At 38.0% G+C, this 18,638-nt stretch overlaps 1 protein-coding gene across 2 annotated transcripts; it reads right to left on the minus strand.

Moving 5' to 3' along the window:
- Window positions 1-214: 214 nt before the first annotated feature.
- ttc39a (tetratricopeptide repeat domain 39A) lies at window positions 215-18,251 on the minus strand. 2 transcript variants are annotated; one of them, XM_079466793.1, is made up of 20 exons: window positions 18,057-18,251; window positions 15,995-16,045; window positions 15,717-15,767; window positions 10,095-10,199; window positions 7,793-7,924; window positions 6,443-6,486; window positions 5,978-6,045; window positions 5,802-5,866; window positions 5,160-5,259; window positions 4,950-5,015; window positions 4,575-4,683; window positions 4,367-4,434; window positions 3,685-3,744; window positions 3,413-3,574; window positions 3,068-3,159; window positions 2,649-2,769; window positions 2,299-2,410; window positions 2,106-2,220; window positions 1,697-1,813; window positions 215-1,579 (listed from the first exon to the last, which is right to left on the minus strand). In XM_079466793.1, the coding sequence occupies exons 1-20, from the start codon at window positions 18,095-18,097 to the stop codon at window positions 1,462-1,464; spliced, it is 1,797 nt and encodes a 598-aa protein (XP_079322919.1). In that variant the 5' UTR covers window positions 18,098-18,251; the 3' UTR covers window positions 215-1,461. The 2 variants fall into 2 exon arrangements, with proteins under 2 accessions (XP_079322919.1, XP_079322920.1); XM_079466794.1 differs by lacking the exons at window positions 15,717-15,767; window positions 15,995-16,045; window positions 18,057-18,251 and adding an exon at window positions 12,712-13,113.
- Window positions 18,252-18,638: the final 387 nt, after the last annotated feature.

Consider the following 18,638-nt stretch of genomic DNA (forward strand, 5'->3'; position numbering starts at 1 on the left):
AAAAATCTATGTGCAACTTTGGACTGTTGTTGGCGCTAGAGGGATTGAGTCCAAACTTGCTAATATAACATATGAGACTGTCCTCTATCTGTGTGCCAAATTTCATAACTTTCCTATATACTTTCGGGGCTTGACCCCTAATATGAAAACTAACAAATACGGGTCTCCACCCTTTTGGGCTTGACCCCATTAAGAGAATAAAACACACACATTTGTACACATTTCTCCTTTACCATTTATGAGTCAGTGTGACTTTGCTGGTCAGATCTTTCAATAATAAACGAACATCATGCTACAAGTAGGCCATAACATAAAATGCATGGTATTACGTGATTTGATGATGTTTTTTCTTGACTTTGGCAGATCTGAATATCATAAAACAGACACGCTGTTGTGGGGCTAAATTATTCTAAAACACAATTTAAAATAGGCCTTGCAATACAAGACAGTCTAACCAAAAATACATACACTTCATTGGAGAACAATTTTTAGCTCTATTAAGATTGTTTACACTATTGTGAAAAGCTTCAAAAGCAGTGTACAAATACGAAACAAAATCTAATTCTCTGTCCTGAACCAGCTCAACGTTTTTCTTTTTTTCATAAGGCTTCAGTGGTTATCAAAGCATCCCTCACGCTGGTTGAAACTTGCACACCAGCCTGTCCTGCATGCATGTAAAAGACTTGTTTGTTTGAACTCAAGTACGATTTGGACTCAGTCCACATGAAGGAGACTGCCTTTCTAAAAGACACATTCAGCTGCCCACTTAAACCTGGACAGTTTCAAAGGCAACGTAACAGTGAATAAATATTAAAAAAGCAAAATAAAACTAAGCAACCTCCCAAAATTCCAGTGTACATTTTACAAGTTATTTTCTGTTATTAAGTCAGACCATTTCTTATTTAACACTAAAACAGATTATGTACAAAGAAACTGTCCAGTCCATGAGATTTGACCCATAATTTTACCTTTGGAGGCTTGATTCTGAAACCTATTTAACCTCCAAATATTGCAAAGTAAACTTAGATCAAATAAAACATGCATTACGATTGGACAAAAGGCACAGCCATGTCTGGAGTCATAATGTCACAGGTTGACCAAAGATTGCGGAGAGCATTACCAATAAAAGTTCCAAAAGTATTTGACCAAAAGTAATTGACAGTTTCACAGCTGACAATGTTCTTACTATCCTGATTTAACAGTATGTTATTATTGTTGTTTACTTTAGTAAATGTACTATTTTAAACAAAAACAATATTGGTTCATTTGCAAATTATAATAGCCTGTCGTCATTTGTGTGCCTTATCTGATAATTCCCTGTCTTCCATGTCCTGTTTATACTCAGAATGAGATGATTTGTATCTATGTTTAGTTCTGCTTTAATCGGTCATGTGGTCATTTTAGTCCTCTTTTTGGTACATGCCCTTCCACGCCCCGTGTCAAGCTCGATCTCGGCTGCCATTAAGGACTTGAGGTTGAGCAGTGGTCTCCGTTCTCCACCGTCCCTCGTGCCTTCTGCAGCGCTGCCTGAATTCGGAAGTGTGTTCTTGATTCCATGGAGTAGTTCTTGTAATTTTGCCTAGTGGAAATTACAGTTAATAGTGTAAAGGGCTTTAGGGAACAATACTTTTATGTAGCAGTATAAAGGTTTAAAACACACAGAGGAAAAGTGCAAAACAGTTTATAATGAACTTACTTGGCTGCCTCCAAGTGTCTTACAGCTTCTTCTATTTTGCCCATCTCCAGACACAGCAAACCATGTTCCAGAAGAGCATTTGGCACCAGGTAGTGATCATATTTAATCTGACTTTCACTAAATAAGCATACGTGCAAACCGAGAGAGAGAGAGAGAGAGCTTTAACAGTGACACAAACAAGATAAATCAATGATAAGGTCTTTTTCTCTTTTATCTGTGACAGATATTTAAAAAACTAAAATTACAAAAACACGTCATTTAACCAATCATGCTAATCTAAATGGACATCACTCACTGGATGTCTTAGAAATCTTAAAAATAGGAAACAAGCCATATCTCTCTTAAGTCTTCAATGACACAGATAATACTTTGCTTTACATTATTGTGTATTATTAAGATTTAGACTGACTTGCAAAGGACCAGGGTGAAGTATTGTTCAGCTTCTTCCTTACGGCCCAAGTGTTTGAGACAGAGTCCTTTCAGCAGACTGACAACACACAGGTCATCTGTGGTAAACTCGGTCCCTGAGAGAAAACCCGCAGAGAGAGAAAATAAGCCAGTTGTGATACATGTAGTTTTTTCTCTGGAATACAAAACATTACTTTGCTGTTGCTCAATCCTCTGCTGGGCCTCGTTCAGGGTCTCCAGAATGCCCTCGGTCAGGTCCTTGTGCTTCCCGATCACAGTGTAGCCGTTCCAGATATACATCATTTCCTGTTGTGTAAACATATCCGCACAATGAATGCTAAGAATGCATCGTCAAGGTGTTTCCCTTTGTTTATTTTTATTCACAAAGATGCAAGCGTCTGATACATGTGAGCGACAATTTATAAAGCTTATTATCTGTTTATTAAGTTCATAATTATATTTTTGGGGATCTGCTAGAATACATTGTATGTTTCTTGTTATAGTCGGTTACTGTACAGTTGTTTCGTTCAGTACAGGCACTGACCAATGGCGGTGCAGGAAGAGGAACGTGATTTTCTGAATTATAGCGTCTGGCTTTTCTGATGGCAAACTTCTCCGTGGGCAATGACTTTCCAGCTATTTTCTGCTTCAGACCAGGAACTTGCCTAAAGAGTATCAAACACACCATAGGTTTGTATTAATAAAATATATACAGTATATATGACATGTTTTGGCAAGAAGATGACAATAGACTACAATTAAAAGTAAGATGATCACAGCTTGAGTAACATGACATTACAGTGCTTGAATGCTGTGGTTGTATGCAGCTAAATCGTTTAATTGAATCATTCAATAAGCTTTTCTCGTCTAAACATTGTAATAGATTTGTAGATTTTGTTGTTATATCCTCCTAACAAAGTGCCTCTGCGCACACAATAAAACACGCAAGTCTCTTGCCATTACCTAAACAAAGCCACCTCGTCCTCGGTGAAAGGCTGGCATTCCTCACGACTCAGCATGCTGAGGTAAGCACCTTTCATATATGCGTACATGGCCTGCAGAAAAGTGTGTGTGAAGAGAAAGATGGGTTTTAAACTGCATCGTAAACAGAAACATCCCAGCTGGAGAATAATGGTCTTCATTCGTGTCATATCAGCGCAGCCTTTAAATCTGAACAAAATCCGTAGTTCCATATTTTCACACTAGATGATAATTAAAAGATGTACTTTGGTTAACACAAAGATCGATCAAGTGACCTCTTCACTATCTATTTCGTGCACCAGTACACCGTGTGTTTTGGGGCGTCACCTTGGACCAGGTGTTCTCTTTGCTAAGCAGATCTGCATAAATGTAGGCCATCTTCCATTGTCTCTTATATGTGAAACACCACATCAGTTCCCAGTAACACATGTGATGGAACTGTTTCCAGTGCTGCTGGGCCTCACAGCACTCCTCAAAACGCTTGATAGCCTGCAGGACAAGAACATATTTGTAGAATCACATGCACACACTTGCAACTGGCAAATTATAGTCTAAATGAAAGTATTCTTTGCAATAGATAGGAAGTAACAATGACGTACAGCATCTATATTTCCTTTGATTTCCTCTATTCGGCCAGCGAAGAACAGGAAAATGGATCCCTGGAAGACACAAACAAGTTATGTCTATTTCGTTTTTAAACATTAATTTTATGCACATACTTAATAGAGTTTATCCAGTCTGAAAAAAACCTAATTAAAACTATTACTTTATACAGATAGTGTTGCTAATGTATTAAATGTATTTGATCTTTTTCATGTTTTTATGCTTATATGCTGTATATTGCCATTTATACATTTTTCTTTTTCTTTCCACGTGTGCACTATATATTATTGCTCTTATTCCTACTCTTTTTTTCTTTCTACTTTTCTTTATTGTATTTGTTTCACAACATGTTTTGTGTGCAGTTGCAAAATTCTGAAAAGCACCATAGAAATAAACTTGACTTTTATTCATATTTTATTGTCCTTGTGTCATTTCAAACCTTTATGACTTTCTTCCGCAGAACACAAAAGAAGATACCTTGAAGAATGTTTTTAACTGGCAGCCATTGACTTTCGTTTTTGATTGGACGTTTCGAGTCCACACACGTGAATATGTGCTGGCGCTGTTCGGCTACCAACTTTCTTCAAAATATCTTTTGTATCCTGTGTCAACATGAGCATGTGAAAATACTCCAGCTCAATCCTGCATTAATGTATTTTGAATAGGACTGTCGAGTACCTTTGGATACTTTTTCAGATAAGGCTGGAGTAATTTTTCTGCATCTTCTACGTCTCCCTCTCCAGTGCCTAAATCCCACAATATGAGACAACACAGAACAGCACAATGTTACATACTTTGGCTATCTAAACTGGCAATATTTGATTGATGATTGTTGTTCAGGGGCAGATCACTTTATTTAAGACACCATGCTGATGAAAATCCATACCCAGAATGAAGCTCATGAAGGTGTGGTAGCAAAGTAACAACATGGTACATAGAAAGGACCTGAATGTGTGATCGGCTGACCCCTCCTGAAGCTGGTCAAGACCACACTCCTACAGCACACACACAAATACACACCATGTGGGTTAAAGGATAACCATATCAAACATACCCAAGATGGACAGACACAACACACCAAAGTAAGATCAGGCCATCATTCACTAATATTTATGCTTTGCTACATCTGGTTTAAAAAGCACCAGCATACGCACTGACACACTTTACTGCCAGAAAAAATAAGCAAGCTCAGATTCGGTTTCGTTAGCGCACGCCAAATGTGAGCAAAGCCAAACTAAGCTTGCTAGTACACAATACTCACTTTGTTACCAGAGATGCCCACAAATTCCAACAACTTGAGAGTCCTCGTTGGCAACAGCGACAACATCTGAGAGAAACAGGTGAAAGGTTTAGAAAACCGCCCTGTACCAAAGTGAACTCAATGCTTGGATTCATTAATGTTCAGGTCTTATTTTAGACGGGTCCGAAGTTGTCTTTAAAAAAACAGAGGTCCACAGATAACATAACTCACCAGATTAAAGGCCCCGACCCCGAGCTTAACTCCTCCTTCAAAATGACAGTGATTGACACCATTCACATAACCTGAGGACTTCAGGAATGTATGTAGCTCCCTTGAAATAAATCACAAACACATGTAAAATGACAATTATTTAATGTTTATGATATTTAAAACGCGGGTCACCAAACAACATATGCCCCCATTGACTTCCATTGTATGAACACAAAACCACAAGGACATTTCTCAGAAATATCCACCTTTGTGTTGCACATAGTCCTATACAGGTTTGAATGGTGAACTTCTCCTTTAAGGTGCATTTAATACAGCACATTTTAAGGTTCCTAGACAAATTATTATTTTCAATATACTACACCTTAACACCAACCTTTAGAGACACCTTTATCCTCTTTAAATTTATAGAAAGGCATTATTTTGTCCAGATATGAACCAATTTACTAGTACAGCCTTACATGCCGTTTTAAGAGGTTCCCATATTTATGAGGTAATATATAGAAAATACACATATACACATTGCTTTACTAAATGCCTGTGTGTGGATGTTTTGTAGGAGTTTGGGTCATTTTGCGCTGTCAAATATTTATGTGCAATGAAATAAAATCTAATCAAACAATTCTCAGTTGAATGAGGACTTACTTGTATATTTGATAACTGTTTCTCACTTTTATTCCACCCTTGATGAAGCTGATCATGTTTTCATCCTGCAAAAATGCCATTACAAATTGAAATTTAGTTTCATTGATATATTTTAGATAAACAATTTCTCTGTAATGCTTTTACCTCACTCGCAGCAACAAAGTGGATTTACTCACCTGCAAGAAAGTGAGTGCTGCCCTCTGGAGAAGACATTCAGCATAGCACACTTCAGCATGGATCTCCTCTGTAGAGGACAAAACGGAAATAGGGTTTCAGTATATCTTCACATATTCTCTTTGAAAAATGTTTGAATAAATATCATCATGGCAACAAGAAACCTTTGAGAAGCTATTGTAGATGCATTTAATCACGATAAATTGGAAAATTAGTTTTTCTTAAATTTAAACAATATAGATTTATCAGTGTCTTTATCAGTTGAAACCTAACAAGCTTTTAATGTTTTGCAAAAAACGTATGTGCTGTTTCTTTACAATTAAATCCACTTTTTTACCGTAATGCTTAAAGTATCGATACTTTTTGGGGTCACTGTACATTTTACAGTAACAATCTCAAAATATAAATTTGACTTCATAAAATTATGTATTCATAAAATTTGATAAAGGATTTATATAGATTCCCACCTTCTGTGAAGTTTTTGCTGTTGAATGAAGACTTTTTACGGTACCTGTAATGACAAACACAGTTTTATCAGTGCTGAGCTATAACAACACAATGGCTCTCAGAAGAGGACACTACAGAACATACACACATTCACATACACATACACATTCTCTGTTATAATCCAGTGTGTTAAAGTTTGTATGGCAGTCAAGAGTACACCCGACTCAAAATCGATTGATTTATTGTAAAACAAAATTGTAAAACAATTGGATTTAAGCAAATTATAGCTGTGAAACTAAACATACATAAACAAATATTCTGAGTTAGTTTGGCTTCTATTAAATTGACACATTTACATTACATTTACATTTAGTCATTTAGCAGACACAAATACAAGACATACAAATGAATGCCGGGGTATAGACATGTAGGCCGCAACTCCAAGACGTATTTAAATAGGTTCCAAGGGGTGTATAAAAGTTAAGAAAGTGTTTATTTGTCAAATCAGTAAATCTTTGTTGCCTATAAGTTATATCTTTCTCTTAGTTGTGCTTCACATTGTCTTACATAGTTTTTAAAGCGACAGTTAACCTAAATAAAAACAAAAACTAAATATTTGATGTCTGGCAGACTAAAGTCATACAGGTTTGGACGATGAAAGAAATAATGAAAGTATAATAATTGTATTTTGGCTGTGTGGTAGCTGTTATCACAGACCGAATAAGTGACGTATTGAAGGTTAAAGGGCTTATGTGTGCGTGTATGTTTAATGGAATCAGCTGGCAGTCACATTCCATTTCTATAGGGCTTGGTATGACGTGATGGACTTCCAGAGGGTGTGTGTGTGTGGTGCCTGGAAACGCAAGCATACAGCAGATTTTAACACCCCCCCAACACAGTGTGTCGCTGGCTTCTGAAATTCCTCTCCAATCTGGTATGCAGTGATACCCTTAAACCTGCAGCATTGTAGGATTATATCACCTATCCAAATGTGACATAACTGAGAGGAACCTGAAAATCATTCAATCATTTATCCACCCTCATATCATTCCAAACCTGTATGACTTTCTTTCTTTTGCAGAATACGACAAAGTATTTTTAAAATGTTGGTAAGCGAACAACATTGGCCATCATTGACTTTCATTGTATGGATACGAAATCACTGAGACATTTCTCAAAATATCTCCTTTTGTGTTACACAGGAGAAAAAGTCATATTTCCAAGATTACAAATCTCATATACCGTCTGTCTTCTCAGATTTTTGGACCCTGCTTTATGTAGGCCTATATTATAGTACATCAACAAAAACAATACACCCGGCCATATATTGTAAGATGACATCATAACATAGTTAAAATATCGGAACACACCGTTGGCACAAAGCCTGCGCTTCTTTCATAGTGTTTCCCGCTGTCAAGATATCCTCCGGGTTAAAGGTCATCATGGCCTGCATTTCCAGTATGGTGGCATATGTAAGTGCGTGGTACATGCTGTCTTTATTCCTGCCAGAGAACACAAAGACATTAGATCTATATATAGCAGAGAAGGAGCCACGACTACGAGAAAGATCACCTCTGAATCTGAATAGACCAGATTGATAACCACACAGCACGCAGAGTGATATCATCACTCTAAATACGCTATGAAAAGAAACAGAAAACCACACTATTCTTGAATCTTTTTATCATGTCTTCGGAGAATGTCTTATTATTTTCATCATCAGAAATTCTGTTTTTTTTATAAATGGATAAATTCGTAATGAACTGCAGGTTGTAACTTTGACACAATTTCATTTAACTTAAGAATTAAAGCGCCATTGAACTTTTAGTTGACTATTTTTGCTTTTAGTTTAAAGGCAAACAAACTTAAGTGAGCTATATGTTTAATTCATTCCTGTGTTGGTTTAGTCCTTTCACGAACAGGACAGAATGTGACACTCCTGGTCCAACATTCCTGCCTTGAGCCTCCAGCTGAACAGGTTTACAGCTAGAAATAGACTACCGCTGGTGTGACAGATGCGCAGGAATGTGGCAAATTTTTTGTGTCCTCGTGTTTTTTTAAAATCCTATAATGAAGAAATAGATTCCATCGCCAGTGGACGACTGGTGAACAACCATTCTGACCCCTCCCTACACAATGCATACCACACAAACGTCTGTTCACATACCTGCTTTGTCATGGAACCTAATCATTATGTGGATAAAGAAGAATGAGCTGACTTGTAAAACGATGTCAGCGTTGTTGCTTTCAGCGAGCCACACATACTTTCTTGGGTGCTTATTCAAATGTTAAGTCCATTTTCTTCAATTTATTTGATTTATTGTAATAATTTATCCCTCTTATATCATTTTTTTTCAATCTTCATTAAATGAACATCCTTTCGTGTTCTTCAAAAGAAAGAAATTCGCACTGGTTACAAACGATATTAAGACTAAATGACAGGATCTTTATTTTGGGTGAACTTTCTCTTAAAGAGAGTTATGAGAGATAAGAAAATGTCTAGAAAGCTCATCACGTCATATAACCAATTCTGTTAATAAATCCAAATTAACTATTCCAGGTAAATCATAAGTCATTTGTGAAAGAATATAACAGGAAGGAGAGGCTGATCTTCCCAGATCTGATCTTGTTTGATCTGTTCTATCATTGTTCAATCTGGACCTGTACAGACATGAGGTTTTAACACTGATTCAAGCATTACTCTTTTTTCACTTTCTTCAACTGTTTGTAAACTTTCTCCGTATATCTATCATCAGCTCCGAGCCCTGCTGGTTGGAATGGGGTGGGACGCGACTAATGCAAACCCATTAGTTAATCACAAAACTGTGACTTCACTAGGCAAGTTCAAGCAACGAGAAGGTTTAGGTCTGTGCGTGTCTTTCCTCCATTAAATCGCTTCCTACTTGATAGCTTTTCAATGCTTGTTTATAGTTCTAAAAATAATTGCATAAATGGAGGAGACATACGTCGTCTGTTATTCAGACTGACCTATAAAATAAGTAATAAAACCCAACAAGATGGAGAAATGTACAGATTAATAATGACATGCACACAGATACACGCCCATCCACAGCTGTGGGTGGTGTGAAGGAGAGTAATGTCAGAGATCTAACACCCAGCATACAGATGGAAACAGGGTGTGGTATACGAACAAGGAAATGTGTAGAAGCAAATCTCAAGAGAGCGGAACATATTCAGTAGATTTGGGATATGTGAGATTTAACCGAGAAACACCCATTTAATGACTAATTGTGGATAAACGCACCTCAACCTCAAAAAACTAAATGTAACAGGAACAATATAAGAAGATTATAATGTAGATTATTGAATACACTTGCAACACACATGATAACTTCCCATACAAAACTCCCATTAGTTTTGTTCTACAACTCCGTGGCTGCCACTGCAAACATAGGTAGCTACCTTCTAAGGTGGCATCCAAGATTATACATGTACTGTCTAATACACAAAGCACATGGGTATCTTGCACATTACCATGCTGTGGCTAAGAAGTTTTGTGTGGTTGCCAGGGTGTTGCTAGGTGAATGCTGAGTGATATAAGCCAACAAAGCTATCCACCCACACCTCAAATGAATATTAAGGGCTAACTGGGTAAAAAACATAAGCAAATCAGTTTAAACTCTTTAGATTATGAAACACATGCAGCCTTACCTGCTCTTCAGTCTGGTAAGAGCCTCATCAAACTCATTTTGTAGGAACAGATCCAGTGCTGTCATGCAGTCTTGAAGAGCCAAGGAGAGGTCAGATTTCTCCGACCTAACACACAAAAACATACAAAAAGAAGATGGATCATTTAAAACAGAAAAATAAGAGATGGTTATAAATAACGCGAATATTTCTAAAACCATCAGTCTTAAAGGAGAGTGCACCTACAAGTCGGAATAATTCTGTCATGAACTCCCCACCAGCGGAACACAAGACTTGAATTTAGTAGGTTACATGAGTTGTATTGACGACTTACGATTTTTTTGTTTGTTTGTTACTTTGTTACAGTTCCAATACCCATTCACTTTCATTATAAAAAAATAAAGCGTAAAGTCATATATTTTTGGAACAATATTACGGTGAGTAAATCACCACCTCTTTATGAGAACTATATTATTAATTCAAATAAAAAAAATGTCTGAACGAAAGTAAAAGTCATCATACCAACAATTTAAATACTAACCCTATCAGATATTTTTACCCAACCAAACCAAATCAGTAAGTTACAATATAGGACAAATAAATAAATATGGATAAATACACTGTTTGTATCTGGACAGGATCTGGATTTAGATGTTATATCTGGACAGGAAGCTTATGCTCACACAGCAGGCCTTTGTGAGCATCTACAGAACATCTCACACTACTTCCACACGACCCGTTTCGTGTCACAGCTCTCCGTTGCAGAGAATCCCCTCCAGAGTGCTCAATTTAGATCGAAGAGCACCAAGAACGCTGTTACCTTCAAACAGCACTGACACACAGGTGTGTGTGTGTGTAGTGTACTTTGGCTATATTTGTAAATGCCAGAATTTCGAAAACAGCAAAGAAAAATCATAATACACTGTAAAACGTTGTTTGCATGATTGTAAACGGAACACACATTTAAACCGTAAGATTATACAATTTTAGGGAGCTGCTGTTTGTTATTCGAAAAAAGTCGGAGGCGACAGTAAAGGACACGATCAAAGCCCATTGTATCTCTCCATTTAAATATATCACCAAATTGAGCTCAAATTTGTAATGGTACTGACCTCTGACGTGCCCCACTGAGATTATAGCACGCTGCCTATAATCTAATAATACCCAACGAGCTCTTACATACAGTTCTTCCTTCCCTAAACACCCTGTTCGTAGAACTTCTGTCAACGTGGACAAATTAACCAGGAATTGAGAACTTTTGTGACAATGGCTCTCTGGCTTTCTCCACTGAGGCAAATCAAATCATTAAGTGTGACTAAATGAACGCCACGTCTTTGCATTCCAAACGGCAGCTCATACAGAGGCGTTCTTTATGTTGAGACCTGCTAAGGAGATAGGACCCGTCTTGTAGCTCAGGCTGGACCCGGAGAACTATAGAGTGGTTTTGCTGTCCGGTCTCTCCACACTCTCACATGGGTAATGACTGGCAGATGACTTTCACATGTCCACTTCTGGCACTTTGTGTTCCCAGTTCTTTGTCACATTAATGTTAACTTTGACTTAGACGTTTCTTCTAAAAATGTAAAATATAAAAATATACACACATGTAACTATTGTTGCAAACTCAAACTTCAGGAGTGACGGAGTCATCCAACAGCAATGTGAAAGACTAACAGCACAACAAGACACATGAAAACTGTGATAAAATAAAGGTTATCACATAAAAATTAATTCAGAACTTTTTCTAAATGCATGTGCAAATATTCCTGTTGTGTTGCTTGTTGTGTTTTCTTTGCAGTATTGGAGATCTGAAAAAATACAACCCATCTTGTCTGTTATTTTGACCTGTTTTTTTTCTGCTTAAAATGCAAATAAAAACAATAATTTAATTTGACTTTTGGGAATATTTTACCTAAACACATACCAGTAAACGGTAAACTCAGAAAAACTTAAAATAATTTTAAAATGGTCTCTTAATTTTTTCTTATACATATATGCACATACTGAAGTCTCTATTTGGTCTCTATTTCAACATCTAGAAGGAACAACTCCATCAGAGTCCGATATTGCGATTTCTCTTTCCTGCGTGTCACCACCAACCCCAAAACAACACTGATTCAGTACGTACATTATCCCTAGATTACAGTCAAGACCCAGATTCTCCTTCACAGGACACAAGAGAGAATTTCCTCCCTGACATAGATATCTGATATCAGGACAGGAACGAAACTAGCGAGAGGAAGTGGGCACAGGTTTGTTCAGATGCTACGACACAACCAACCTTTGCTCTCCTTGCATTTGTAAAGTGCTAAGCAAACTAAACGTGGTGATGACGCTAAACGATTCTAAGAACATCACCGGAATGACTAAAACAAACAACATGCATTCACAATGCTAAAAGATCTGATGCTTAACACTCCCTCGAGACTCACAAAAGCCATTCTCTACACTCCAACAAATGAATTCAGAACAACGCAGCAAGGGCATCCAAAACAATTACCTGTCTAATATTTCCCAAACCTCCCCTGCTTTTCTGGTTATGCAGCTTATAAAGCATTACAGTGTCTGTTAAGAAAGTCTTCAATCACTGCAAAACACATTCACACAGAACAACACGCTGTCAGCTGTACGGCGGTCTTACCCGTTTGACAGAGTTTCTCCTGACATTTTCATCTGGTACAGTGAGACCGAAGAGTGCGGAAAAGCGAGAGAGAGGTAACAGAGATAAAATTAGAGAGAGGCAGACGCAGAGTAATTCACAGTGTGTGTGAAAACGGGCCTTCGTACTGGCTTCTATCAGCAAAGCAGCAGCTTCCCTCTGGCTGCGGCACACACACACACAGTCTCTCACACACACACACTCAGTCAAGCTGCAGAGAGGACAACAGGGCAGGAACGCAGAGCTTAATAAGAATGGGATGACCATCACACAGAGAAAAAGTGAACATTCTGATTGACTATCCCGCTGTCTGCCCGCCTTCTAACAAAACGAACACACACACATCTCACCACCTCAGCCTCCTCCTCTTCTCAGCATCGTCCTGATGCTTCACACTGCGTCCTGGCTTCTAATTGGTCAGCAATGCAGCAGGGGTTGTGCAAGTTCTTTAAGCAACAGAGGGGACAATCTGAACTTATCTGAACATATTCAACAGCACTAGGACAAGCCTGTAAATCAGTGCTCAAGAGCGGAGAGATCACGAGAGGCAGAGGACAGCTGCAGACCGCTGATCAGTGACACAGCCTGAGGCATGTTGAGGAGAGAGAAGATGTGTTTGAGAGAGAAAAAAACTAGTTTGAAAACTATAGACAGAAGAGTAGAATATATAGAGTGAATATAAAACAAAGCCAGAAATTGACAAACCCTCTATTTTCCTTTTTCTCTAATTAAATAAAAAGTTATAATATTAGCTACAATTTGAAATGAAACAGAAAAACACTGCATGGATTTCAGAGATTATTAGTAAGTCTGCTTTAAGGAAAACATCCAAGCTGTATGGACTTTAAGGTCCTATGTGTATTTTTTGGAAGCTCTATTGACAGAAATGCAATTTAATAAACATAACTATGTCTTCTTGAATTGAGTATAAAGACCTTTCATAATGTTTTCATTACCTTAGAATGAGCACATCTACCGCAGGTCTCCTTGCATGGAATTGGCCATGTTGTTTCTACATTACTGATCTACAGAACGAGTTTTCGTAAATACTTTATCTCCTTCGGCAAAGAAGCAAAAACCTGACGACATCTTAAGGCTGGAATACACTTCATTTGTTGCAGAAAGTCCCTAGTCTGCAGATTTCTATAGTCTGTAATGCCAGTTTTCTTTCTAAAAACTCTCTGCAAGTGTTTGTGTCCAGCCTTTAGTCCTGTGAGAGCCACCGTAGTGGTTCAAAGGGGAAGGGGTGGAGTGAGCTGTTGGTTGCATTTCGCAACTTTACCGCAAAGATGCCACAAAATTTCATACACTGGAACTTAAAAAGAAAGTGACTGTAGTGAGGTAGGAGAGCCGGGATTCAATGCCGGTGCGTGAGCGATTACGAGCGTCAGCCTGAATAATAACGTTTTACTTCAGTAATGTGATTCTTCTCACGCACACATTCACAATTCATTCCCACTGCAGTGAATATAAACAGCTCTCTCTCACTATTCATCAGACTTCCTTAAACTAAACACATTCTGGTAGTGTGGTGTTCACATGAAGAACTTGATAACATGCTTAATATCATTTAGACCTAAATACATGTCCAATGAACCCACATTCATTAACCCTAGTGATCTTGCAAACGTGCTGTGTAGATGCAAGAGTCATTTGCAGGTTTTGAGCGAGATGGGGTAAATAAATGAAATCATTTTGTGGGTGAAATATCCATTGAACCCTTAAGTGATGCTGGGGACATATCTGGGCAATATGATTTTGTTTTCTTAAATAACTTTTTTTCTCATAATCTGATCGGTACAAAACTGCTACTTTTCCCAAGTTTGCCACCTAAGCATACCCAAATAAGTTGGAATTCATTCAACAATTTTAAAATGCTTATTTTATATCTACGATGATAATTCATGTAATTGCTACTTTAAGTTCGTCATATGTCAAAAAACTGAAGCGTTATTCATTTTAAAGGTTATTTTACTGTTTTTTAAATAGTGGAATGAAGTTTTTAATGAAAATCATGTTTTGAATTTGAACGTATGAATTTTGGGTGCTTATTTTACATTTAAATAAATGGAGGAATTGAGGTCATTTTAATGTACAGCAGGGGCAAGAGTTTCCAAGCAGAGCTGACCTCAGCATAAACCCTGAATAACAAACTCTTCCCTGAACATCAATGTGTTAATGGGCTCTGATAGTAGGCATGGTTTTGTATCTGAAACACTGTTCACAAGGCAAACCTGTCAGGACAAAATTCAACAAAAGTTTGCGATCATTAACCAAAATAATTTGCTTTGATGTGATAGAGCTTAAGCTGCTACACTATATTCATAAAAGCCACTTAAAAGATACTCATGCTTGCAGAGGAGAGGGCATTATGAGCAGTTACAGAGACACACTCACAAAAGACAAAAACATGTCTGATAGATAATTACTTTTACATAATAACTTTAACAGGCATTAATGCATGCACAAATAATGTGCGTGAGTGTGCATGTTATATGTGCATGCACTGTTACCTATCAAACTGTTATGAATTTGATATATACGAATGTATAGATAGATCTGTACACTCATAGACACTGTAAAACAAACATGATGCAGCCTTTTGGTTGTAGCTTAGATGCCAACTGGAGTGAACCTATGAATAATACATGCGGAGGGTGCTAAGAACATGCCCTTTATAAGACAATCATTAAATCTTTCTAGCAAGGTGTTAATCTCCAAAGATTCAAGGACTTCGATTTCACTCAAATCTACGGTAAAAGCCTTACTAACTTTCCTTTTCCAACACAAAGTATGCCATATAATTGATGCAGTGCATTGTGGGAGGTAAGATGATCGTATTTACCCGTGAGGTTTATCAGGAGATCTGTATTCATGCTCAGTTACGCATGAACACTCAAGACACTAGATCGTTTTTCTTCACAAGGCATGACCACAGCAAAGAAAAGTGCATGGTAAGGTTTGAAAAAGCGGAAGTGGAATCCTACCCATAATCAGTGATGACAGGGTCCAGCCTGTCTTTCTCTATGATAGGGGACCTAACAAGAGAGGAAACAAAAAAAGAAATGTGAGAAGCTGATGATAACGGCAACTGAATAGATGTTCTGATCTGTTATCATTATATTAACGGTGGGTGTCAGATTAATGGGTGTTGATCCATTATTGAAAGATTGTTAACGTCAACCACACACAAAGCAACGACGAGTATATCTGTAAAAAAATCCCATAAAGATAATGCGGGTTGTTTTAAGTGTGCCACACTCACTGTTGTGGAGAGGTGGGGCTGTCCAGCACATCTTCAGTCTTGAGTGGATCCCTAAAACAAGATCAAAATAAGTGGGACCTTATATTCTTTTCCTGAGCACAAATTTTGCACTATGCCACCAATTGGGATTTCCTTTTATTGTCCCAGTTTTGTCTTTGGAAACCCCTGAACATAAGATTTTAACTGAATATTATCAAGTCATTGTGTATCTCATTCATGACTTTATTTGGACAAATAGTACAATACATTACGCTTCAATTACTCAAAACACATACAAATAAACGAAATCACTTGATAAACAAAAATGTTCTTTCAAAACTTTAGTCTGTTTTCTTACAAACTATACACAAGACCGGTAAATCGACACCTCTGTCATAAAATAATAAACATTGTTAAGGATTAACAGCCGACGACGTACAGCACATGTGACGTGCTTGTAATGAGGAGGGAGGGGTTATTACATAAATAGGCTTGTTTGAGATGCGCCTTGCCTCGCCTGAAATGTAGGTGAGAGTAGGCGGCTGCAGTAAGGGGAGGGGTCAAAAAAGACCTTTGAAGTCGGACACTTCGTGAATCTCGCTGTTTTGTCACTTGTAAACGTGAACAGTGGAGGAGATCGCGTTCGCGTTTTTTATCGCAGACGAAGTGGATGTAATCGAAATACCACTGTTTTTACATGAAGATGGTTACAATAATAATCACAGAATGTACTGTGAAATAATGTCCAAATAAACAGCTTACACAACAACATGTAAGACATTTTCATGGATTGTATGAACTAATGGTAAATGAAGAAAATTGCAAGTTGCTTTTGAGAGACAGAGGTCATAACAAATGTTTATAATATTTAAGAACATCAGGTTTCTGCCACCATTTCACGTCCATAGTATTTTTCCATACCATGCAAGTCAAAGCTGTATTGTAGCAAACATTCTTCAGAATTTCTTCCCTTGTTTTAAGACCCAGACACTTCTCAGATGAAACCACACAAAGATGAGGCATAATGACTAAACAGTCCATTTAGATATGTATGTGTGCATGTATATTTTTAATGGATTCATTTATTAATTCACACAAACATACAATAGAATAAAGTGAAAATTACAACAAGGAAGAATTCTATTGAAGAGAAATATAAAATAAACGCATGTCCTAATTCTTAACGTCACTGGGCGTGTTTGGTTTTTGTTTCGTTTGCATGTTAATATAAATAAACAGATGGGTAATTTAATTCTTAGAATAAAGAGAAAATGCATCAGTCGACATTCTCAGCCAATGAGCATGAAGCTGTGTCGTCAGTCAGTCGTTTCCCATCATGCTTTTCAATAGCGCAGTCGGAGGAGAGCAACTGCGCTCGACTGCTCAATCCGACACAGCCGCCTCGCCGTCGCGAGAGTTTTTTTGCACACGTCAGCATGACATCAGAGCAAGGCGGACGTAACTCGGACACTTTTCTAACCGGCATTAACCGGCATGCAGCTCGCGGTGATCACCGGTGATCGGTTCTGCGCAGATTTTGCTCATCTCAAACAAGCCTAATAACAGGTACGTTCGACATAACGAAGCTCTGCGCAGACCAACCTGCATCAAAGTACCGCGGGAGCTTTTTTAAAGGACTGCGCTCGGATAACTCTCGCGGTACTTTGACGCGACACGGCGATCGCTCTGCGCAACGCCGCACGCGGTCGAACGCACCTACCAACTAACATCCAATCATCTTTCTCCAAATCTCATACCTGTATGACATCAACCGTTACGTTGGTGATGACATTACGCCTTTTGATTAACTTGAGACTACGTCACGTATCGTGAGAAACATTATTTTGTCCAATAAAGCATAAAAAAGATATACAACTATTAAATGTTAAACTGCTGCGCTAACTGAGACGTCATTACCTTTAAAAAAAGCGTAAATTCAAGATGGTTTTTAATTCCAACGTGCAGCTTTACTTGCCTTTATTCAAAATTGATATTTCGGGACTTTACTTAAAGACAATAAATTACAGAACGTTATCAGACGATGCAATCAGTCAATATCAGAAAACAATGACAGCCAACTTACTTTTTGTCCTCATTCTTCTTGTTGCGTCTGAAAAAACTCATTCCAAAGAGGAAGAGCAGACAGTTAGTCCAATAAGACGACAAAGTGTGTAATGGTCACCTCACCTATAGTGTACCACAGGTGATCACTGAACGTGTGTCTCTAACTGGCGTATATGTGATGTGAGACAGGGAGGTGTGGAGCCATTCTCACAATAAAGAGATCCTTTGGAAAAAGTGCTGGAATGCAGCGCTGCAACTCTTCCCCGGTCCTAAAGTCCTCCCTGTAAGCCAGTCAGAAAACGTGTGAGGTATTACGTGAATAATAGCCTACGAGGATTTTCGTGTAGGTATAATTTTTAAAGGAGTTATACGTGTAGTTGGTTCGTCTCACGTAAGAGCAAATCCAATTGCCAGCCATCTCAAAGCAGCCTTTTTAAAGGTCCGTTGTATGAAATCTAGCGGTGAGGTTGGGAATTGCAACAAACGGCTCACTCCACACACCTTCCGAAGCACTACGGTGGCTGACACAGTGCTAAGATGCTTCGAAGTTTCGTATTTACGAAACGCGCTCTCTAGTACAGTTTGTCCGTTAAGGGCTACT

Source organism: Barbatula barbatula (assembly GCF_947034865.1).
Source record: "Barbatula barbatula genome assembly, chromosome: 11".
Taxonomy (NCBI): domain Eukaryota; kingdom Metazoa; phylum Chordata; class Actinopteri; order Cypriniformes; family Nemacheilidae; genus Barbatula; species Barbatula barbatula.

Bases quoted from the DNA above. Each gene is read 5' to 3' on its own strand.
- ttc39a (XM_079466793.1), bottom strand. From the start codon at position 18,097: ATGAGTTTTTTCAGACGCAACAAGAAGAATGAGGACAAAAA. The intron at 6,046-6,442 runs GTGGGAATCTAT...TGTCCTCTACAG, and splicing joins CAGCAAAAACTTCACAGAAG to AGGAGATCCATGCTGAAGTG. The intron at 3,575-3,684 runs GTACGTCATTGT...CTTGTCCTGCAG, and splicing joins TCAAAGGAAATATAGATGCT to GCTATCAAGCGTTTTGAGGA.